The 26,683-nt window shown below is 45.2% G+C and overlaps 1 protein-coding gene and 1 long non-coding RNA gene across 9 annotated transcripts; one reads left to right on the top strand and one right to left on the bottom strand.

Moving 5' to 3' along the window:
* The first annotated feature begins 5,455 nt into the window (after positions 1 to 5,455).
* Positions 5,456 to 25,255, top strand: uggt1 (UDP-glucose glycoprotein glucosyltransferase 1). Of its 3 annotated transcripts, none has more exons than XM_052488690.1 (38): positions 5,456 to 5,560; positions 6,822 to 6,966; positions 7,067 to 7,146; positions 7,235 to 7,365; positions 7,452 to 7,564; positions 7,687 to 7,861; positions 7,949 to 8,124; positions 8,252 to 8,352; positions 8,471 to 8,570; positions 8,703 to 8,763; positions 8,854 to 8,945; positions 14,721 to 14,871; positions 15,726 to 15,845; positions 15,995 to 16,080; positions 16,788 to 16,923; positions 17,038 to 17,169; positions 17,255 to 17,419; positions 17,534 to 17,654; positions 17,765 to 17,863; positions 18,405 to 18,499; positions 18,588 to 18,794; positions 18,911 to 19,042; positions 19,150 to 19,376; positions 19,468 to 19,570; positions 19,674 to 19,753; positions 19,912 to 20,101; positions 20,270 to 20,428; positions 20,579 to 20,664; positions 20,814 to 20,898; positions 21,034 to 21,122; positions 21,231 to 21,335; positions 21,439 to 21,523; positions 21,653 to 21,835; positions 21,925 to 22,085; positions 22,166 to 22,280; positions 22,445 to 22,561; positions 22,660 to 22,810; positions 24,093 to 25,255. In XM_052488690.1, exons 1-38 carry the CDS (start codon positions 5,527 to 5,529, stop codon positions 24,113 to 24,115), a joined length of 4,611 nt encoding a protein of 1,536 aa, XP_052344650.1. In that variant the 5' UTR covers positions 5,456 to 5,526; the 3' UTR covers positions 24,116 to 25,255. The 3 variants fall into 3 exon arrangements, with proteins under 3 accessions (XP_052344650.1, XP_052344651.1, XP_052344649.1); XM_052488691.1 differs by lacking the exon at positions 5,456 to 5,560 and adding an exon at positions 5,636 to 5,654; XM_052488689.1 differs by lacking the exon at positions 5,456 to 5,560 and adding an exon at positions 6,124 to 6,142.
* LOC127914029 (uncharacterized) lies at positions 10,651 to 14,714 on the bottom strand. 6 transcript variants are annotated; one of them, XR_008087665.1, is made up of 3 exons: positions 14,428 to 14,714; positions 12,279 to 12,370; positions 10,651 to 10,702 (listed from the first exon to the last, which is right to left on the bottom strand). It is a non-coding gene; the product is annotated as an uncharacterized LOC127914029 (long non-coding RNA). The 6 variants fall into 6 exon arrangements; XR_008087667.1 differs by having other exon boundaries at positions 14,456 to 14,714; XR_008087668.1 differs by lacking the exon at positions 10,651 to 10,702 and adding an exon at positions 11,242 to 11,284.
* Positions 25,256 to 26,683: the final 1,428 nt, after the last annotated feature.

Here is a 26,683-nt window from a genome sequence, read left to right as displayed (position 1 = left end):
ACACACACACGAACACACACCTTCATCCAAGGCCAGCCGGAAACAGCCCGTGGCTTGAGTGGAGGGGTTGAGGGGAGTGAATTACACCTCATGCCCTTGGTGGATTGAGGAGGAAGGGGGGGGGGTAGAAGGAGCCAGGATGAGGCAAAGAGGGTAAGGGGATCAAGTAGAGTCAGGTCTTTAGAGGTGAGACGTGTAAACACGCCCTTCATGGAGTAAGGACAGGAGAAGGAGACAGGGTAGAGCAGGAAGCAGCAGTCATAAGCAGACTCATGATTCATATTTGGTTTGAACATTTTTTATTTAACTAGGCATGTCAGTTAAGAATTTTTTTTTTTTTTTTTACAATGACGGCTTACTCCAGCCAAACACGGGCGACTCTGGACCAATTGTGCACTGCCCTATGGAACTACCAATCACAGCTGGATGTGAGCCAGGTACTATAATGACACCCCTAGGACTGAGATGTAGTGTCTTAGACCACTGCTCCACTCAGGAGTCCAATATAGCAACCCAGTGACCTTTGATTGATTGATTTTATTTACCAGTTAAAAAAAACACAAGAATACGTACATTTTAAAAACAAAAAGGGTAACCCAACCCTAAAGTGCACAGACCTCTGACACACCACAGGGCTGAACAATATTTCCCTGGATAGAGAGTACATGGTGGACTACACTAAACTCCATGTCTATAATCTCTGATTGGCCCTTTGTGTCAGTACACACAGACCCTGGCTCGCTGTCATTCCAAGAGCAGACAAGTAAAACCAGAAGTAATGGGTGAGATGCAGCGGGCTGGAATACAAGAGATGTCGGCTTAGGATTCTTCTATAGGACAGTGAAAAACGGGCCTTACTAATCTCATCAGGGCCCCAGCCATCCTACGAGGTCGAGGCTAAATCGTACCCCTGTGACACTGAGTTCATAGAGGGTCCTTATAAAGAACATAGCCCAGAGTCTGTGTGTCTGTATTGCTTGTTAATGTCAAATAAATATACAGTAGAGCCCCACTGACACCCAGAGATGTATACTGTCCAGTCTATCTGGCCATGACCCATGGCTTGCCCTCTTGGACCCTCGGTTGAATTACCATTAATCAGACATTTATGGACACACACACCTAACGGGAAAGCAGATGTGGGTTCGGCTGAGTCAATGGAAGCTATATGGATTACAAGAGATAAGAGATGGGCCGTAACGTGCTTCTCTTATATGTGATTTAATATGTTGAATAATATTAAAATGATATGCCAACACATCATCAATAACTGGGACTAGTCAGTATTAATACCAAATACAACTGCCTCCTACTCCTCTCTACAGGTTCATGTTAATGATAGTGTTCCCCGCTTCACTAGTGGGGAATTAGCTTCATGTTGGAGACCTCTCCTCACCCCCATTATACTGACATGGAGACTTTAATTAGCAAGGACTCACATGAAACCAAAGACTCACAGACACACAGTAGAGTGTGTTAATATTAATGTGAGTGAGTTTAATTGGGGTTGTTTGCACAGGGCTGGTCCTGTGTGTAACCTATAAAATGGCAGTCATGCGAGGTGCGACAGCAGCCAGGGAGAACGCCGACCTCCCGCCCCAGGGACGCCATTTTGTATTTGACCCCAGAGATGACAGCCACATCCCATAATTCATCTGGAGACATCACCTTCCTGACAGACAAACGGCCCCTGTGGGGAGTGTGTGTGTGCGTGCATTTGTGCAGGCGTGTGTTTGTGGGTGAGGAGGGCATGTGTGGTGTGTGTATTGGTGTGTGTGAAGGTCAGGTCTGACAGGATAATTAATGGACCAGCTCTTTTTTGTATTAATATTAAATCAAACCATTGAGCTAGTACAGTCCCTCAGGAACTGACCCTCTCTCCTCTGTAATTTCTAAAGCAGACGGGGTGCAGACTGCAGTCCGGTTACCTACCCTTCATACAGCTGGTGGCCTGGTGCAGTCGCAATAACCTGTAGATTATGTACATTTCTTTGTCTATATTCTGTCTGTATATTTTGTCTATTGCTAGCAGCAGCACTTTACTAAGTCAAATTCTGGTATGTGAAAATGGACTTGGCAAATGAAGGTGATTCTGATGTGTGCACCATAGAGATAGATAGAGGCATTGTAGAGTCCAAAGCCTGTTTTAGCATGGAGAGTGTGTGTGTGTGTGTGGTTTCATGTGAGTTCTTGCTAAGGGGAGTGCCATTGAGAGGGTAGCGAGTACAGCCCAGTACATCACGGGGGCCTAGCTCCCTGCCATCCAGGACCTCTATACCAGGCGGTGTCTGAGGAAGGCCATAAGAATTGTCAAGGACTCCAGCCACCCAAGTCATAGACTGTTCTCTCTGCTACCACACAACAACAAAGTCTGGGACCAAAAGGCTCCTGAACAACTTCTACCTCCAAGCCATAAGACTGCTGAACCAGTTAATCAAATGGCTACCAATAATCTAAACAGATCATCAAGATAGATGTATTATTTTAAATATGTTATTGGACAATAAACAGATATGGCTTATTAACCTATACGGTCCAAATAATGATGATCCAAGCTTCTGTGAAAATATAAGAATTTATCAACTCTACAAGCAACACTAGACTCTTATTATGGTGGGAGATTTTAATACGGTGTTAAATTCCTCCTTGGACCAGAAAGGAAATCACACTACAAACTATCACCCTCAGGCACTTAAGGAAATCATGAATGTCATGGATATATGGAGACTTAAATACCCTGACCTAGTGAGATATACATGGCGGAGGATTAATCAAGCTAGTCATCTTGACTACTTTCTTATGCAAATTCTCTCTGGCACCAAAAGTTTAAAAAGTGTTGATAGGGGACAGAATGCGGTCAGATCATCACATAATTGGCATATATATTACTCTTACAGAATTTCCACGTGGGCGAGGATATTGGAAATTTAATCAAACCTACTGTATGATAAATTGTTTAGAACTAGGACAGAATAATTTATAACTGACTTTTTCAGACATAACGTAGCAGATCCCCTTATTGTATGGGACACTTTTAAATGTGCCTTTAGAGGCCATGCAATTCAGTACTCATCTATAAAACAAAAGCAATTTAGATCAAAAGAGTCCATATTAAAAAAGGAAATTGAAGGACTAACAGTACAGCTAGATAGCAATAAAAACTGTACCATAGAGGCACAGAATAAGTTAGAGGAAAAACAAAAAAGAAATGGAGGAACTTAATTCAAGAAAGATACAGTATTATACAAATAAAATGAACTGGATGGAATATGGGGAAAAATGCACCAAATTATTTTTCAATCATCAATATAGAAATGCTACCAAAGAAAATGTATTGAAACTTGTTACAAATGATGGAGCCACGCATGATTCACCCGAATTATATTTTGAAAGAGGAAGTAAAGTACTTTATATGTTTTCGTTTCAGTCTCCATCTCCACTAACTGAAACTAATTGTATGGATTTTTTTCCTAATAATAATGTAAAATTAGCATCTGTACAGAAAGACTCATGTGAAGGCCAAATTACAGACGAGGAATTTCATGATGCAATTAAAGCCTTTAAAGGCTGGGAAAACTCCAGGGCTGGATGGCATACCAGTGGAAGTATACAAAACTTGTTTTGATATACTCAAAGGACCATTATTACCATGTTTTAACCACTCCTATATAAATGGTAGATTATCAGACACGCAACAAGAAGGTCTGATATCATTATTACTGAAACAGGACCCAAGTGGTATATATAAAGATCCAGTCCATTTAAAAACATTGGAGACCTCTTACACTTCAGTGTTGTGATGCAAAAATCGTAACGAAATGCTTGGCGCCTAGAATTCAAAAAATATTGTCAGATATTATTCATCCTAATCAGACAGGTTTTTAAAAGGCCGATACATTGGAGATAATATAAGACAAGTACTGGAAACAATAGAATACTATGAAATATTGGGGACACCGGGTCTGGTTTTCATAACTGATTTTGAAAAGGCTTTTGATAAAGTACGACTGGAGTTTATACAGTGGGGCAAAAAAGTATTTAGTCAGCCACCAATCGTGCAAGTTCTCCCACTTAAAAAGATGAGAGAGGCCTGTAATTTTCATCATAGGTACACTTCAAATATGACAGACAAAAATGAGAAAAAAAATCCAGAAAATCACATTGTAGGATTTTTAATGAATTTATTTGCATTTTTTTTTGCATTTTCTGAACATGGCGTCAATGTAAACTGAGATTTATGGATATAAATGGCATAGTATTGAAAAAAAAAACATAAATGTACTGTGTAACATGTCCTAATACTGTCATCTGATGAAGATTTTCAAAAGGTTAGTGAATTATTTTTCTTTTAATCCTGCGTTTGTGATTGCATCTTTTGTTCAACAAAATGGCTACATATCGTCTGTGTCTTTGTGGTGGTTTGACATACATATGTGCTATGTTTTCGCCATAAAACATTTTAGAAATCTGACTCGCTGGGTAGATGAACAAGGTGTTTATCTTTCATTTGAGCTGTTGGACTTGTTAATGTGTGGAGGTTAAATATGTCTAAGAATATTTTTGCATTCTGTGCGCCATCTTTTGAGTTGAGCGTGGGGGGAGTGCCCTTGGGGAACGTGTAGCGTCAACAAGTTAAGGAATGATTCCACATCATTCCAACCAGGTCATCAGGAAGGATCAGCCAATTAATTGTACTCTAGAGCAAACATTCCATAACTGCAGGTGGCAGTAAATCACCAACCTTGGCTTTATGCAAACTATCTCTATGGTGTGCACTTGGCTCAATCACTCCCCCTCGTGGTGGGAACCTCCTCTATAGGTCAGGGTTTTCCAACAACTTTGGTTCTGGAAAGCTACTGGGTGTGCAGGGTTTCATTCCAGCCCTGCAGTAACCCACCTGATTCAGTCAATTATGGTCCAGAGAGAAGATGGTGTATTGAGAGGGTAGCGAGTACAGATGGGACATGGGAATAATATGTCTTTAGTTTTATTTAACTAGGCAAGTCCGTTAATAACAAATTTGTATGTACAATGGCGCCTACTCTATGAGGCCATTCAATTACAAATCAATGATTCTGATGAAATACAAGTAGAAAGTCTAGCAATTCAGTGGAAGTTATCTGAATACGTGGGTGGAGTGTTGAGTTGGCTTGGTTTTGGTACATTAGATGCGGAGAAGGAACTATTTCTAACATCTCTGTTCATACATTGAACAGTATTGCAGTGCCACAAAATGCATTAAAACCCTATATAGGCTGATGAAACTAACGAAATCTTGGCCCCTTTGAGCCAACATGGCGCCAAAAGTGCCAACTTGAAGCAGCGGGTAATGCAGCAAATATTTTTTACACTGCTTAATTTAAGTGATAAAACATAATTCCATTACATACAACAAGGGGTAATCAAATATCCAATCAAATGAAACGTAAACATACAGACAATACTTTTTACTTAGATTTTGAACAGGCAAAAACAGCAGTCTACCTACAATGAACTTGCCAGGACCCCACCCACTCCCCTCTGATCATGGCAGATGCGGGAAGTTACCAAGCCGGTTTCGGTATGTACGTTTACATTCATTTAATGTTAGCAAAACATTCTGTAAGGTGTCACCGCTAGATACTATTTGTCAGAGGTTGCACCACAAATTGTTTGTAAGTTTGCACGTATTCTGACGCGAACTAACTAGCTAGGTTATCCTGTGTGCTAGCAAGCTAACCAATGAAGTCTGCAGTTATTCTAACGAAGATATAGCAAGTTAACATAAACATCACACAGAGCAAAACCAACACGTAGGGTGTCAACTTCTGACACGTAATTTAATTAGCTAAAGTATAGCTAACCCTTCAGTTTTAAGTTGCCAGCTAGCTGACCATAACGGATTTTATTGAAACAATCCGGAAGTCCTGTCAAGTTGCTCATTGGATATTTCTCCCTCTAACAGCCACGCTGAGCGCTCTAATTGGTTAGAGTTAGTGGCGCAGTGTTTACAATCACGACAGGTGTATTAATTGCACATCTAATTTTGGGCCGATTAAAATTAATGTGTAATGCCCGGGGATGTGTGTTATATGGCCATTATAAACTGCGTGGTTCGAACCCTGAATGCTGACAGCCATGGCATATCAGACCTATACCATGGGTATGACAACATTTATCTTTACTGCTTTAATTACGTTGGTAACCAGTTTATAATAGCAATAAGGCACCTCAGGGTTTGTGATATATGGCCAATATACCATGGCTAAGTGCTGTGTCCTGCATAAGAACAGCCCTTAGTTGTGGTATATTTGCCATATACCACACCCCCTCGTGCTTATTGCTTAAATATACCCCGACTTTCAGCCAATCAGCATTCAAAAACAAATTATAAACTGGGTGGTTCGAGTCATGAATGCTGATTGGCTGACAGATATGGTATATCAGACCGTATACCACGGGTATGACAAAACATTTATCTTTACAGCTCGAATTACGTTGGTAACCCGTTTATAATAGCAATAAGGCACCTTGGGTTTGTGATATATGGCCATAAACCACACCTCCTCGGGCCTTATTGCTTAAATATACCACGACTGTCAGCCAATCAGCATTCAGGGTTTGAACCACCCAGTTTATAATAGAAAATATATAGCTATACTATCTCAAACACATAAAACAGGGAAGGCAACAGCATTACTTGCATGGCTACCAGTCTTTCAGTTTCAGCACTGATACAGTACAGATCTCCATTGACCCTGTTCTCTTTCCTCCTACTACTCTCCCTCGTCCTTCTCTCCTTTCCTCCTCTCTCCAAACTAAACTGTCCCTCTCCTCTCCAGGCCCCAGGATGTGGCAGCACTGTGCCCTGCTCCTGTCCCTGTCCCTGTCCCTGCTACCAGTGGTATCTGGAGAAGCTGACTCCAAGGCTGTCACCACCAGTCTCACCACCAAGTGGGCCTCTACCCCTCTGCTGCTGGAGGCCAGGTAACATTATGCTCAACACAAACACAAGATAAAACACATCCTTTCTTTCTCTTCACCCCCCCTTTCTCTTCATACCCCCCCTCCCCCCTCTTTTTCTCAGTGAGTTCCTTGCAGAAGAGAGTCAGGAGATGTTCTGGGATTTCGTCGAAGCAAATCAGAACATCAAAGGGGAACATGATGGTAGCCTTAATGTTTTATTTCACTGATAATGTTGATTTATGTAGCACTTGGTCTCTGGAAGATGTATTAAAGTGTTGTTCTGTTACAGATACAGACCAGGCGTATTATGACCTGATCGTGAAGAGAGCCAGTGCTCTGCTCAGCACAGTCCAACTCAACATGCTCAAGTTCGCCCTCTCTCTCAGGGCCTACTCCGCTACTGTACACTCCTTCCAACAAGTAATATTACTACAATACTACTAGATGACTGCCCTCTCCCTCGCTATGTGTGTGTAATCACTGTTTCTCGCCTCTCTCTCCTGTAGATAGCGTCCAACGAGCCCCCGCCCTCTGGCTGCTCAGCCTTCTTCAATGTCCACGGAGAGAAGTCATGTGACACGGAGAAACTGACTGCACTGATGGAGACTGCAGCAGAACGGTACAAACACACTGGGAGACACCCACACACAAACTGTGAATATCCACTTTGATTGATAAAGACCTCTGTTGAAGTGATAATAATTAATTAAATAGTCCATATCTCATCCCTCTTTATCCCAGGCCCAAGCCCTACCTATTCAAAAGCGATCACAGGTTCCCGGGATCAAATCCCGACACTCCAGTTGTTATCCTGTATGCCGAGATTGGAAGTTCGGATTTCACAATGTTCCATCAGCTGATGCTGTCCAAAGCCAACAAGGGATTGGCCACCTATGTGCTTCGTCACTACCTGGCTGTAAGAAAAACACCGCAATACACATGATGGGAAACATAATTCCGACAGCATTTCGTGTTCATCTTTTCCTCTTTCTCTCGTTGCCAGTCTCCCAGCAGTCGTAGAGTGTATTTGTCTGGTTATGGAGTGGAGCTGGCCATCAAGAACCAGGAATACAAGGCTAAGGACGATACACAGGTCCAGGGAGCGGAAGTGAATGCTACACTGATGGGGGAGAATGACCCAGTGGATGAGGTCCAGGGATTCCTCTTTGGAAAACTGAAGTAACCAACCTACCAAAATGAAATGCTATTCCACAAACCCACTCTGCTTTGGAGCGTTATGGGTGGAGAAACTTCTTTCCCTCTCTTCTTCCCTCTCATTTTCCTCTCCGTACCTCTCCCTCTCCAGGACTCTGTACCCTGAGTTGAAGGAGCAGCTGAAGGAGCTAAGGAAACACCTGGTGGAGAGCACCAATGAGATGGCTCCCCTTAAAGTCTGGCAGATGCAAGGTGGGCGGGACTTTATTTTTTCTTTGCCTCTCTTCTCCTGCATCAAGACAACTGTAACTACAGTAATCATCTCCTTTCCCCCCCCACTATATATACATTTTTTCTCTTCATGTGTCAGATCTGAGTTTCCAGACTGCAGCTCGGATCCTGGCTGCTCCATCTTCAGATGCTCTGAACGTCATGAGAGACCTCAGTCAGAACTTCCCTACCAAGGCTAGGTAAACACACACACACACACACACACACACACACACACACACACACACACACACACACACACACATACACAAACATGTTTTTTGATATCTCTGTGTAGTGTGTGATTCTGGTGGTTTCTCTCCCCTTCTCAGGTCGATCACTCAAACAGTGGTCAGCTCTGAGATACGTAAAGAGTTGGAAGAGAACCAGAAGGTAAGAGCTCAGTCATCCATAGCTCTCCTTCTCTGTCTCACTCTACTACCCATTAACATGTAATGACTGTACCGCTCTTCTTCTCTCCAGTTCTTTAAGGGAACTCTGGGATTGCAGCCTGGAGACTCTGCTCTATTCATGAACGGACTACACATAGACCTGGACACACAGGACATCTTCAGGTACACACACACACACACACACACACACACACACACACACACACACACACACACACACACACACACACACACACACACACACACACACACACACACACACACACACACACACACACACACACACACACACACACACACACACACACACACACACACACACACACACACACACACACACACACACACACACCACACACACACACACACACACACACACACACACACACACCTTCAGACACACACACACACACACACACCTTCAGACACACACACACACACACACACACCTTCAGACACACACACACACACACCTTCAGACACACACACACACACACACCTTGAGACACACACACCTTGAGACACACACCTTCAGACACACACACACACATTCAGACACACATTCAGACACACCTTCAGACACACACACCTTCAGACACACACACACATTCAGACACACACACACACACACACACCTTCAGACACACACACACACACACACACACACACACACACCTTCAGACACACACACACACACACCTTCAGACACACACACACACACACACACACACACACACACACCTTCAGACGCACACACACACACACACACACCTTCAGACACACACACCTTCAGACACACACACACATTCAGACACACACACACACACACACACCTTCAGACACACACACACACACACACCTTCAGACACACACACCTTCACACACACCTTCAGACACACACACCTTCAGACACACACACACACACACACACACACACACACACACCTTCAGACACACACACACACACACACACACACACACACACACACACAGACACACAACACACAAACACACACACCTTCAGACACACACACCTTCACACACACACACACACACACACACACACAGACACACAACACACAAACACACACACCTTCAGACACACACACCTTCACACACACACACACCCACACACACACACACACACACCTTCAGACACACACACACCTTCAGACGCACACACACACACACACACCTTCAGACACACACACACACACACACCTTCAGATACACCTTCAGACACACACACCTTCAGACACACACACACATTCAGACACACACCTTCAGACACACACACACCTTCAGACACACACACACATTCAGACACACACACACCTTCACACACACACCTTCACACACACACACACACACACACACACACACACACACACACACACACACACACACACACACACACCTTCAGACACACACACACACACACACACACCTTCAGACACCTTCAGACACACACACACACACACCTTCAGACACACACACACACACCTTCAGACGCACACACACACACCTTCAGACACACACACACACACACCTTCAGACACACTTTCAGACACACACACCTTCATACACACACACACACACACACACACACACACACACCTTCAGACACACACACACACACACACACACACACACACACACACACACACACACACACACACACACACCTTCAGACACACACACACACACACACCTTCAGACACACACACACACCTTCAGACACACCTTCAGACACACACACACACACACACACACCTTCAGACACACCTTCAGAAACACATACCTTCAGACACACACACACACACACACACACACACACACACCTTCAGACACACACACACACACACACACACACACACACACACCTTCAGACACACACCTTCAGACACACACACACACACCTTCAGACACACACTCAGACTCACACACACACACCTTCAAACACACACACCTTCAGACACACACACACACACACCTTCAGACACACACACACACACACCTTCACACACACACACCTTCAGACACACACACACACACACACACACACACACACACACACACACACACACCTTCAGACACACACACACACCTTCAGACACACACACACCTTCAGACACACACACACCTTCAGACGCACACACACCTTCAGACACACACACACACCTTCAGACACACACACACACCTTCAGACACACACCACACACACACACACACACACACACACACCTTCAGACACACACACCTTCAGACACACACACACACACTTCACACACACACACACACACACACACACACACACACACACACCTTCACACACACACACACACACACACACCTTCAGACACACACACACACACACACACACACCTTCAGACACACACACACACACACACACACACCTTCAGACACACACACACACACACCTTCAGACACACACACACACACACCTTCAGACACACACCTTCAGACACACACACACACACCTTCAGACACACACACACACCTTCAGACACACACACACACACCTTCAGACACACACACACACACCTTCAGACACACACACACACACACACACCTTCAGACACACACACACACACACACCTTCAGACACACACACACACACACACACACACACCTTCAGACACACACACACACACACACACACCTTCAGACACACACACACCTTCAGACACACACCTTCAGACACACACACACACACACACACACACACACACCTTCAGACACACACACACACACACACCTTCAGACACACACACACACACACCTTCAGACACACACACACACACACACACACCTTCAGACACACACACACACACCTTCAGACACACACACACCTTCAGACACACACCTTCAGACACACACACACACACACACACACACCTTCAGACACACACACCTTCAGACACACACACACACACACACACACCTTCAGACACACACACACACACCTTCAGACACACACACACCTTCAGACACACACCTTCAGACACACACACACACACACACACCTTCAGACACACACACACACACACCTTCAGACACACACACCTTCAGACACACACACACACACACACACACTTCACACACACACACCTTCAGACACACACTACACACACACACACCTTCACACACACACACCTTCAGACACACACCTTCACACACACACACACACACCTTCAGACACACACACACACACACACACCTTCAGACACACACACACACCTTCAGACACACACACACACCTTCAGACACACACACACACCTTCAGACACACACACACACACCTTCAGACACACACACACACACACACCTTCAGACACACACACACACACACACACACCTTCAGACACACACACACACACACACACACACACACACACCTTCAGACACACACACACCTTCAGACACACACCTTCAGACACACACACACACACACACACACACCTTCAGACACACACACACACACCTTCAGACACACACACACACACACACCTTCAGACACACACACACACACACACACCTTCAGACACACACACACACACACACACCTTCAGACACACACACACCTTCAGACACACACCTTCAGACACACACACACCTTCAGACACACACCTTCAGACACACACACCTTCAGACACACACCTTCAGACACACACACACACACACACACACCTTCAGACACACACACACACACACACCTTCAGACACACACACCTTCAGACACACACACACACACACACACACACACACCTTCACACACACACACCTTCAGACACACACCTACACACACACACACCTTCACACACACACACACCTTCAGACACACACCTTCACACACACACACACACACCTTCAGACACACACCTTCACACACACACACACACCTTCAGACACACACCTTCACACACACACACACACACACACACACACACACACACACACACACACACACACACACACACACCTTCAGACACACACACACACACACACACACACCTTCAGACACACACACACACACACCTTCAGACACACACACACACACACACACACCTTCAGACACACACACACACCTTCAGACACACACACACACACACACACACACACACACACACACACCTTCAGACACACACACACACCTTCAGACACACACACACACACACACACACACACCTTCAGACACACACACACACACACACACACACCTTCAGACACACACACACACACACACACACACACACCTTCAGACACACACACACACACACACACACACCTTCAGACACACACACACACACACACACACACACCTTCAGACACACACACACACACACACACACACACACACACACCTTCAGACACACACACACACACACACACCTTCAGACACACACACACACACACCTTCAGACACACACACACACACACCTTCAGACACACACACACACACACACACACACACACACCTTCAGACACACACACACACCTTCAGACACACACCTTCAGACACACACCTTCAGACACACACCTTCACACACACCTTCAGACACACACACACACACACACACCTTCAGACACACACACACACCTTCAGACACACACACACCTTCAGACACACACACACACCTTCAGACACACACACACACACACACACCTTCAGACACACACACACACACACCTTCAGACACACACACACACACCTTCAGACACACACACACACACACACACACCTTCAGACACACACACACACACACACACACACACACCTTCAGACACACACACACACACACACACCTTCAGACACACACACACACACACACACACACACACACCTTCAGACACACACACACACACACACTTCAGACACACACACACACACACACACCTTCAGACACACACACACACACACACACACACACACCTTCAGACACACACACACACACACACCTTCAGACACACACACACACACACACACACACCTTCAGACACACACACACCTTCAGACACACCTTCAGACACACACACACACACACACCTTCACACACACACACACACACACACACCTTCAGACACACACACACACACACACCTTCAGACACACACACCTTCAGACACACACACACACACACACACACACACACACCTTCACACACACACACCTTCAGACACACACCTACACACACACACACCTTCACACACACACACACCTTCAGACACACACCTTCACACACACACACACACCTTCACACACCTTCACACACACACACACACACACACACACACACCTTCAGACACACACACACACACACACACACACCTTCAGACACACACACACACACACACACACCTTCAGACACACACACACACACACACACACACACCTTCAGACACACACACACACACACACACCTTCAGACACACACACACACACACACACACACCTTCAGACACACACCTTCAGACACACACACACACACACACACACACACACACCTTCAGACACACACACACACACACACACCTTCAGACACACACACACACACACACACACACACACACACACACCTTCAGACACACACACACACACACCTTCAGACACACACACACACACACCTTCAGACACACACACACACACACACACCTTCAGACACACACACACACACACACACCTTCAGACACACACACACACACACACACCTTCAGACACACACACACACCTTCAGACACACACCTTCAGACACACACACACACACACACACACACACACACCTTCAGACACACACACACACACACACACACATCTTCAGGTACACACACACACACACAGAGGACGTCTTCAGGCTAGTAGAAAAATTCAACTACACAAACAGTACCAGGTCAGATACTGACTGTGTGTGTTTCCAGTGTGTTTGAGGTTCTCCGTAGTGAGGCCAGGGTGATGGAAGGTCTGCGTTCTCTCCTTATCGAGACTCCCTTCATCCACGACATCCTCAAACTCAACGTACAGCCTTCTGACTCGGACTACGCTGTGGACATCCGCAATCCTGCTGTCAACGTAAGACACACCTACCCCTTTATTTAACCCTAACCATCCAACTATGTCATCCGTGTATATATATACTGAACAAAAATATAAACGCCACATGTAAAGTGTTGGTGCCATGTTTCATGAGCTGAAAGAAAAGATCCCAGAAATGTTCCATACCCACAAAAAGTTTATTTCTCTCAAATGTTGTGCACAAATGTGTTTACATCCCTGTTAGTGAGCATTTTTCCTTTGCCAAGATAATCCATCCACCTTGACAGGTGTGACATGTCAAGAAGCGGATTAAACAGCATCATCATTACACAGGTGCACCTTGTGCTGGAGACACTAGGCAACAATGTGCAGTTTTGTCACATAACACAATGTCACAGACTGCAGGACATTCCACCAGAACTGTTGCCAGACAATTGAATGTTAGTTTCTCTACCATATGCCGCCCCCAACGTCATTTTAGAGAATTTGGCAGTACGTCCAACCTGCCTCACAACCGCAAACCACGTGTAACCACGCCAGCCCATGATCTCCACATCCGGCTTCTTCACCTGCGGGATCGTTTGAGACCAGCCACCCAGACAGCTGGTGACACTGACAAGTATTTCCGTCTGTAAAAAAAAAGCCATTTTGTGGAGAAAAACTCATTCTGATTGGCTGGGCCAGGCTCCCCAGTGGGTTAGAGCCTAATGAATTTATTTCAATTGACTCATTTCCTTCTGTGAACTGTAACTCAGTAAAATTGTTGAAATTGTTGCATGTTGCTTTGTTTATATTTTTGTTCATTATACAGTCAACACTTTAAACGTATATAACCCAACTCTTGTTTTGCATGGATCATTTTGATGATACTCTAATCTCTCTCTTCTCAGTGGATTAATAACCTGGAGACAGACAGCAGGTACGGCTCATGGCCCTACAACGTCCAGGAGCTCCTCAGACCAACCTTCCCCGGAGTCATACGACAGATCCGGAAGAACTTTCACAACCTCGTGAGTAGATGATACGTGTGTCAGACCGCGACACCAAACGAATTGGCATGAACTCGTGTGATGAGTCTGCAGTGTCGTGCAGCTACACGAAACGTATCACTTACATTTTTGGAACTGACAGCAAAAAGCAATGATGTCTTGTGTTTTAGGTGGTGATTCTGGACCCGACCCATGAGAGTTCTGCTGAGCTGTTGAATGTTGCTGAGATGTTCTACAGCAACAACATCCCACTCAGGTAGTGGGGGGGGGGGGTTCTATCAAAAATACTTGTTTTTATTTAACTAGGCAAGTCAGTTTTAAGAACAAATTCTTGTTTACAATGACGGCCTAGGAACAGTGGGTAGACTGCCTTGTTCAGGGGCAGAATGACAGATTTTTACCTTGTCAGCTCAGGGATTCGATCTAGAATGCTTTTGGTTACTGGCCCAACACTCTAACCACTAGGCTACCTGCCGCCCTCGAAGGCCATGTTGGTTCTAATTCTGCCGTATAGTCTATGTGGATGTGAGTAACTGTGTATAACCCTTAGTGAGGGGCGGGGGGGCGATCGATACAGTTACATATCGGGGTGTTATTTTTGACGACGTATTGCATCCTTTTGACTATCGCAATATTATAACTCCCGTAGTTTTCCTTCATAGCTCCTTCTCAATCTTTCTAAATTGAGAGCCAATTTGTTTTCAGCACTTTTATTTCCATGACTTTTATTTTGTTTTCTCGTGGCTCTTGTCTCTCGTCTCCCTGCAGCAGACATGGTGAGCAATATGTCTGGAACATCGAATCGCAATAAAATCACAGTATCGAATCGCAATGCATGTAGAATCATGAGAATCACAATACATGTAGAATCGTGAGAATCGCAATACATAGCGTATCGGCACCAAAGTGTCGTGAGGTCCCTGGCAATTCCCATCCCTAATAACCCTGCTGTGTGTGTTGTAGGATTGGACTGGTGTTTGTGGTGTCTGATGTTGATGAGATCGACGGTATGGAGGATGCAGGTGTGGCTCTGCTCCGAGCCTTTAACTACATCACAGAAGAGCTGGACGCTCCCGCCGCCTTCGACACCATCATCTCGGTGAGTCGGTCTGACCAATGAGAATCATTGATGAGTCTTTTGACCAATCCCAGTGATCTGGAACATCAGCCTGACCAATCAGATGGCCATGCTCTCTTTGAATCTCCTCTCTAGATGTTTAACCGTGTGCCTAGCGGTGGGAAGCTAAGTGTAGGTGATGTCGTCAAGGTGTTGGAGAAGAAGTTTCCCTATGTGGAGGTCGGCAGCATTCTTGGACCAGACTCCACTTACGACGACAACCGGAAGGTATGGTTCTGCTTTTATGTGCCGTGAAGTTTCTTGACAGAACGGTATGATTTTCATGTACCGTCTTCCTATCTACCTCCTCCAGGAAGGGCGTGGCTACTACATGCAGACGGGTGTAGGTCCGTTGCCAGTGGTGATGTACAACGGAATGCCGTACCAGCGAGAACAGCTAGACCCAGAGGAGCTAGAAACTGTCACCATGCACAAAATACTGGATACTACCAGCTTCTACCAACGGGCTGTCTACATGGTGAGTTTTACACACACACACACACACACACACACACACACACACACACACACACACACACACACACACACACACACACACACACACTGACCTTCTCTTTTTGTGTCTTCCTAGGGTGAGCTGGCCACTGATCAAGATGTGGTGGATTTCATCATGACCCAACCCAACGTTGTCCCTCGTATCAACCCTCGAATCCTGTCGACTGCCAGGACGTACCTGGACCTATCTAATACTAGTGAGTTTTACACACACACACACACACACACACACACACACACACACACACACACACACACACACACACACACACGGAACCATCTTAACCACCTCTCTCTTTCCTGACAGATAACCATTTCATAGATGAGTACGCTCGCTTTCTGTTCCTGGACAGCAAAGAGAAGAGCACTGCTGTGGCTAACAGCATGAACTACATGACCAAGAAGGGTAAGAGATATACACACACACACACACACACACACACACACACACACACACACACACACACACACACACACACACACACACACACACACACAGCTACACATACAGAGCTTCATCTTATTGAGCTAAACACAATATGCTCCTACTTTTCAGCCCTAAATCTCTTGTCTATCTATTCTGTCCTTTCTCCTCTGTGTTTTTGTTCTATCAGGGATGGCCCCCAAGGACCACCATGGTAACCCTTATTTATTTTCCTGCACTTTCTCTACTTTCTCTCTCAACAGACAGTATTACGATCCATAGTTCTGTGAATCCACCATATCTCACTCCTCGTCAATATTATCACACCATCTTGCATCTCTGTGAGATGACATGCTTGGATGTGTTTGTTTGTGTCTGCTCGAGAGAGAGAGAGAGTCTTTCTCAAAGACTAAGTATTGAGGTGGCACTGCAACATCAAACCGCGTACATTTCAGGATTAAGGAGGTCTGTGACCCTTTACTCTCCCCATCTCCTCCTCTTCAACTCCCTCTCCCTCCTCTAGATGATGGCTACATCCGTCCAGTCACGTTCTGGGTTGTGGGAGATTTTGACCAACCTTCCGGACGCCAGCTATTATACGATGCCATCAGACACATGGTATGATGATGTCACACTGATACGATGTCACTATAACACGACCAAAAAACTACCATCTGAACGATTCTCCTAAATCTGCCTTCAACAGAAAACCAGTAACAACGTGCGATTGGGCCTGATCAACAACCCTAGCGACAGCCCATCCAAGGAGAACAGTCATGTTGCCAGGGCGATATGGGCCGGCATGCAGACCCAGACAGCTAACAACGCTAAAAACTACATCACCAAGCTGGCTAAAGAAGAGACCGCTAAGGCACTGGAAACTGGGGCCGACGTCACACAGTTCACTGTCGGGGTAAAGACTTTACACACACTCGCATACACACACGTTATACACCGTTCTGTCTCACCCTTTACTATACTGTCCTATTCTCTAAAAACAGTCAAGTTTTTCTTTCATCATCTCTCCAGGGTATGGACGTTGCCTTGTTTAAGAGTGCGTTTGAAGGTCCTAAGTTTGACTTCCTGCTGTCTCACGCTGTCTACTGCCGAGACGTTCTCAAGCTGGGGAAAGGACAGAGAGCAGTCATCAGCAACGGACGGGTGAGTGGGCAACACACACACACACACACACACACACACACACACACTAGCACGCTTCCTACTGTGATCAAAGTGTCACAATGGTGTTTGTCTCTCTCTGCCGACAGCTCATTGGTCCGCTAGAGGAAGGGGAGGTCTTTAACCAAGATGACTTCCTCCTATTGGAGAGTATCATTTTGAAGACCTCGGGAGAGCGAATCAAAAGCAAGGTCCAGCAGTTTGGGGTGGAGGAGGACCGGGCCAGTGACCTGGTGATGAAGATTGACTCTCTGCTCTCCTCTCAGCCCAAAGGAGAGGCCAGGATAGAACATGCCTTTGCTGATGACCGATACAGGTACTGGAACTAATCAAACGTTTTACTTCATGTTTTTATTCATTGCCTATAAACATTCTGTTTACCTCTCTGGTCTATGATTGGTCCACAGTGCTGTAAAGATCCGGCCCACAGAGGGAGAAGTCTACTTTGACATGGTTGCCGTGGTAGACCCCGTAACCAGGGACGCCCAGAAACTAGCCCCGCTCCTATTGGTTCGTACCGCTTCTAATAACTGTCACTTAGGAGTTGTGTCTCACTCCAAGTACTCTGTCTCACAGCCATCTGTCTCTCCATGTTTCTCTTTCTCCCCACCAGGTGTTGAAGAAGCTGGTCAATGTGAACCTGCGCGTGTTTATGAACTGCCAGTCCAAACTCTCAGACCTGCCTCTCAAAAGGTGAGCAAGACCACAGCTACACTGTTTCAGTCCAGGCAGGTCATCCTGTTTTACGAGAGACCTCATTTCTGTTGTCTTAGTTTCCTTACCCTTAGAGGTCCCTGGTAGTACCTGAGGGTTTTTCCTGTGTTTCTCTAAACCCTCCTCTCTTCTCCCAGTTTCTACCGGTATGTGTTGGAGCCTGAGGTGTTGTTCCAGACTGACGGTAGTTTCTCCCATGGTCCCCTGGCTAAGTTCCTGGACATGCCTCAAACTCCCCTCTTCACACTCAACCTCAACACCCCTGAGAGCTGGATGGTGGAGTCTATACGCACTAGATATGACCTGGACAATATCTACCTGGAAGAGGTGTGTTTTCTGTGCTGTTTCTATTTATAGCACGGTTGCCTTGGCTAATGTTGTCCTTTTCCTCTTCAGCTGGAGAGTGTAGTGACTGTGGACGGAGTATTCTGGTATTTGTTTAAGTAATAAAAAATAAAAAAGGTTTAATAATGGTTCTCTATTCTCCCTGTCTAGGTGGACAGTATAGTAGCAGCAGAATACGAGTTGGAACATCTGCTGCTGGAGGGTCACTGTTTTGACGTGAGTACAGGTCAGCCCCCCAGAGGACTCCAGTTCACCCTGGGAACCCCCTCCGACCCTGTCATCGTCGACACCATCGTCATGGCCAACCTGGTGAGTCACCTCTGACTTCTAACCCTAATGTCTGACTCTGTCGTCATGGCCAACCCTGACCTCTAACCCTAACCTCTGTTGATAGGCAGACACCTTTCTATTCTCCGTTGTTGTGGTTGAACGAGGGCGTTGTGTTGTCGTCGTCCTCAGGGTTATTTCCAGTTGAAGGCTAACCCAGGAGCCTGGATCCTGAAGCTGAGGAAAGGACGGTCTGACGAAATCTACAAGATCTACAGGTACGGAAGATCACATCTCGACATATCACGCCGTCTTCAGTTTAGCACATGACTAGTGGAACCAGGCGTGTTAGTGCTGGGCTGGAACAAAAGCCTGCACAATGCACACCCTCTTGTGCCTCTCTCTGACCTCACATCCTCTCTTCCAGTCATGATGGAACAGACTCTCCAGCCGACGCTGATGACCTCATTGTGGTGCTGAACAACTTCAAGAGCCGGATCATCAAAGTCAAGGTACTGCTCTGACCCCAGCTGTAGAGTACAGCTTTCATATGGTTGGTTGCTGTCAGGTCCCAATAAAGCTTAGGTTGTATTCGAATTGATCAATAAGTCTATTGCTAAGTAATGTATTGGTCGTGTGTTGATCAGGTCCAGAAGAGGCCAGAGAAGTTCAGTGAGGAGCTGTTGAGTGATGGAACCCAGGAGAACGACTCGGGCTTCTGGGAGTCACTCACCAGGTCTCTCTCTAAGCATCCAGCTCCACCCTTTACATCTACTGTTTCATACCTATTTGATCTCTGCTGAATCTGATGGTGTTTATTCTCTCCCTGTCTTTCTCTCCCCAGAGGGTTTACAGGAGGTGTGAAGACGGAGGAGAGTAAACAGGAGAAGGATGATGTCATCAACATCTTCTCTTTGGCCTCTGGACACCTCTACGAACGTTTCCTCAGGTGTGTGTGTGTGTGTGTGTGTGTGTGTGTGTGTGTGTGTGTGTGTGTGTGGTTTTTCCAAATGTTTGTCTGTTGTAATCCCACAATTTGTTCTCTCTTTTAGGATCATGATGTTGTCTGTTCTAAAGAACACCAAAACACCAGTCAAGTTCTGGTTCCTCAAAAACTACCTGTCCCCAGCATTTAAGGTAGTTACGTATAAAATATAATCTGTTATTCTCTCCTCTAGGAGTTTACTTTGAATGTGGCGGTATGAATAGGGTTTCCAATATCGAGTTTTCATTGAGTTTACTCCAGAATAAATGTTATTCCCACAGGAGTTTATCCCGTACATGGCAGAGCAGTATGGTTTCCAGTATGAACTCGTCCAGTATAAGTGGCCGCGGTGGTTACACCAGCAGACCGAGAAACAGAGGATTATCTGGGGTTACAAGATCCTCTTCCTGGATGTCCTGTTCCCTCTGTCCGTCGACAAGTTCTTATTCGTGGACGCAGATCAGGTACACACACACACACACACACACACTCAATGTTCATGTCTCTGATTTACGTAAAGCTGAGAAGTACTCTTTCCTCTCTCCTCCTACAGATAGTGCGTACCGACTTGAAGGAGCTCCGTGACCTTGACCTTGAAGGAGCCCCGTATGGCTACACACCGTTCTGTGAGAGCCGGAGAGAGATGGACGGCTTCCGCTTCTGGAAGTCCGGCTACTGGGCGAGTCACCTCGCTGGACGAAAATATCACATCAGGTAACTGAGTGTGTGTGTGTGTGTGTGGGGGGGATGGTGGTGGTAGAGGGATATGTGTGTGTAACCCTCTGTCTCTCCAGTGCTCTGTATGTGGTAGATCTGAAGAGGTTCCGAAAGATAGCAGCAGGAGACAGACTGAGAGGACAATACCAAGGCCTGAGTCAAGACCCCAACAGCCTATCCAACCTCGACCAGGTGTGTGTGTATTAAAAGTGAATATGGGTGTATAACATTTAGATTTTCCTAACATTTGATATTCCCAAACAACCTTTGAAGTTAAATTAGCTTCAACTCTGTGTATTTATTTTTCTAATATTTTCCTATACTCTCTCTGTCTCGCTCTCTCTCTCTCTCTCCAGGATCTGCCTAATAATATGATCCACCAGGTGCCTATCAAGTCTCTACCTCAGGAGTGGCTCTGGTGTGAGACTTGGTGTGACGACAACTCGAAGAAAAAGGCCAAGACTATCGATCTGGTACGAAGTGTGTGTGCAGATTCTAGTCATGTCTGTGTTTTTACACTCCACTGTGTTTATTTGGACGGTGAAGCTAAAATGTTTAACCCTTCCTCCAGTGTAACAACCCCCAGACCAAGGAGCCCAAGTTGCAGGCAGCTGTTCGTATCGTAGCAGAGTGGAGCGACTACGACCAGGAGATCAAACGCCTGCAGAACAGAGTCCAGGAGAGAGGAGCAGAGAACCATACCACACAGAAGGACAAGCCAGGTACAGCAAAAAAAGAACATTTTCTGGACTCTCTCTTTCAAAGATGATTTGTAAAAATCAAAATAACCTCACAGATCTTCATTGTAAAGGGTTTAAACACAGTTACCCATGCTTGTTCAATGAACCATAAACAATTACTGAACATGCACCTGTGGAATGGTCGTTAAGACACTAACAGCTTACAGACGGTAGGCAATTAAGGTCAGTTATGAAAACGTAGGACACTAAAGAGGCCTTTCTACTGACTGAAAAAGACCAAAAGAAAGATGCCCAGGGTCCCTGCTCATCTGCGTGAACATGCCTTAGGGATGCTGCAAGGAGGCATGAGGACTGCAGATGTGGCCAGGGCAATAAATTGCAATGTCCGTACTGTGAGACGCCTAAAGACAGAGCTACAGGGAGACAGGACGGGCTGATCGCCCTCGCAGTGACAGAACACATGTACCAACAACAGCACAGGATCGGTACATCCAAACATCACACCTGCGAGACAGGTACAGGATGGCAACAACAACTGCCAGAGTTACACCAGGAACACACAATCCCTCCATCAGTGCTCAGACTGTCTGTAATAGGCTGACAGAGGCTTGTAGGCCTGTTGGAAGACAGGTCCTCATCAAACATCACCGGCAACAACGTCGCCTATGGGCACAAACCCACCGTCGCTGGACCAGACAGGACTGGCATAAAGTGCTCTTCACTGACGAGTCGCGGTTTTATCTCACCAGGGGTGATGGTCGGATTCGAGTTTATCGGCCATTTTGAGCCTGTAATCGAACCCACAAATGCTGATGCTCCAGATACTCATCTAGTCTAAAGAAGGCCAGTTTTATTGCTTCTATAACCAGAACAACAGTTTTCAGCTGTGCTAACATAATTGCAAAAGGGTTTTCTAATGATAAATTAGCCTTTTAAAATGATTCACTTGGATTAGCTAACACAACTTGCCATTGGAACACAGGAGTGATGGTTGCTGATAATGGGCCTCTGTAGATGTTCCATAAAAATGTGCCATTTCCAGCTACAATAGTCATTTACAACATTAACAATGTCTACACCGTATTTCTGATCAATTTGATGTTATTTTAATGGACAAAAAAAAAGTGCTTTAATTTAAAAAACAAGGACATTTCTAAGTGACCTCAAACTTTTGAACGGTAGTATACAAAAATATACATGCATACATACATACATACATACATACATACATACATACATACATACATACATACATACATATACAGTTGACTAATCCCTCTTCTTCCTCCCCTCTCTCTCCCAGATGATACACATACAGAGTTGTGAGGCCAGCGGATGGAAGATGTGGCTGTAGCAGCAACAAAAGATGGAACCATGTTAATAGACAATGCTGTTCTCCTTTGGAACAGCAATGATAGACGGACTGCAAACCAATACTCATTCAATCATTCATTTTCCATTTATTTGTATTTTCTCTGTTGAGAGTGGCGAGGATACGGGATAGGGAAGGGGTGCTGGGTAGGGATGATATGGGGTGACTGTTAGTGGATGGTGTGAGTCTGAAAAATCAGACTATTCCAACAGTTCCCACCTCCAATATTTTTGATCCATCCATGTTTGTACTGATTAGGACACCTTATTAAACGACTGTCTGTGGGTAGAGGTTTGGGCTTAGGAGTTAAACCACACTGATAAATAGCAGCTGAAGTTGTGAGATGAGAGTTTTGTCCTGTTCTATGCCTTCTGTTTCTGTGCTTTAGACTTCAGTTGTCCATGGCCTGTGTCAAACTCAGGGAAAGATGGTTTTGGCCAATCGATCTGATTCAATCTCCTAATGACAATACAAAGAGGACTGGAGCGACATTTTATTTAATGTGAAACAGACATTAGTTCTGTCATGTAGTAAAATAGGGATTCGTATCTCTACAATTTACCTGCAACATTCAGAACGTTGCATCCTTGTGAGCGCGATGTGGAGTTAAGGGATGTGTGGGTGAGGACTGGTGGGGACGTATCAGCGACAGACGGCACTGGGAGTTCCGTGATCACTCAAATTGATTGTAACAGCGACTTGAAAGGCAGCAGGCATATGACTAGAATGTTGTAGTTCAGGGTGGCCAGTCTTATCCACAAAAGGTCTGTGGGTGCAGTTTTTTTTTTCTAGCAATACACCCATTTCATCTAGTCAGTCTTTAATGAAGATCATGATTCATGGGCTTGTTGAATCAGACTGCTTGACTGGAACAAAGCCTAGGGTCAGATTGGCCACCCCTGCTGTAGTTAACTCCTGTTTTCTCCGCTGTGGTCTGTTCTGGAGTAAACACTGTTAGTCATCCAGCCAACCGCTGGCTGTTTCCGTTCTTTGTTTTGGCTAAATATGTACTGTTAATTGTGGGAAATCATTACTTTGTAATAAAAACCAAGGAACCCATCACTGGTCATTTAGTGATGCTGATCTCTCTTCTACATGTTGGTGTTTCCTTTCTGTTTGTTTTACTGGTAAGACATTTGGATTATACTCTTATATACCGTGCCATCTATAAGAATACAGTAATGGCTGGAGAATGACTACAGATTTACTATTAAAAGGCTGGATTTACATAGGCAGACCAATTCTGGGGTGTGTTCAGTATGGAGAGGAAGAGACAAAGCGAGAGGGATAACTGGGCCCAAAATCGGTGTTCTCCAGCAGGTGAGTTTTTGTATAGCGGTCTATGAGTGTCAAATTTCGTTAACAAAAAACTTTAATGGCTTATTTGGTCTAATTTTTGTAATGCTTTAGGTCCCTAGTTGTTACAAGTGTACTGGTATAAGTAGGACATGTGACATCCCAGGAACTTTTAGAAAAAAAACATCGGTTGTGCCTGTTCACATGCTTATCTGTCCTCTCATTGGCTAGAATGGTCCACCTGATTTTGCCTCCTCCCGAATGCCTTTTATTTTATATAACTAGGCAAGTCAGTTAAGAACAAATTCTTATTTACAATGACGGCCTACAAAGGCTAAACCCAGATGACGCTGGGCCTATTGTGCGCCGCCCTAAGGGACTCCCAATCACGGCCAGTTGTGATAGAGCCTGGATTCGAACCAGGGTGTCTGTAGTGATGCCTCTGGCACTGAGATACAATGCCTTAGACTGCTGCGCGACTCAGGAGCCTTCTATTTTTGAAGACATTTATTTTCATTGTTAGAGCGGTCACTTGAGTATCTTGTCAATATAACTGATAATCTGTGGTTTAATTAAAACCTCTTAAGGATCTGACCATTTTTTCCATTTGTCTAAAATGACATACCCAAATCTAACTGCCTGTAGCTCAGGACCTGAAGCAAGGATATGCATTTTCTTGATACCATTTGAAAGGAAACAGTTTTGTACCATCATGGAAAGGAAAAAGTTTTGTACCATCAGCTTTGAAATGCAAGACAAAGGCCATAATGTACTATTCCAGCCCAGGCGCATTGAAGATTTTGGCCACTAGATGGCAAAGTATGTACAAAGTTTTAGACTGATCCAATGCATTACTGTTCAAAATGTTGCATCAAGACTGCCCAAATATGCCTAATTGGTTTATTAATACATTTTGAAGTTCATAATTGTGTGCTCTCAAACAATAGCATGATATTCTTCTACTGTAATAGCTACTGTAAATTGGACAGTGCAGTTAGATTAACAAGAATTTAAGCTTTCTGCCAATATCAGATATGTCCTGGGATTTGTTTTTGTTACTTACAACCTCATGCTAATCACATTAGCTTAACCGTCCCGCGTGGGGGGCACCGATCCCAGAGGTTAAACTCCAACAGTACTGTACTGAATTGCTGTTGAACGGTGTGCACCGTTTTGGGAAAACATGTCATTCAGCACAAACCGTTGAAATAACTGAATGAACCCCA

The sequence above is a fragment of the Oncorhynchus keta genome, chromosome 30 (assembly GCF_023373465.1).
Source record: "Oncorhynchus keta strain PuntledgeMale-10-30-2019 chromosome 30, Oket_V2, whole genome shotgun sequence".
In the NCBI taxonomy this organism is placed as follows: Eukaryota; Metazoa; Chordata; class Actinopteri; order Salmoniformes; family Salmonidae; genus Oncorhynchus; species Oncorhynchus keta.
Note: the sequence above shows the minus strand (reverse complement) of the source record. Positions and strands in the feature narration are given on the sequence as shown.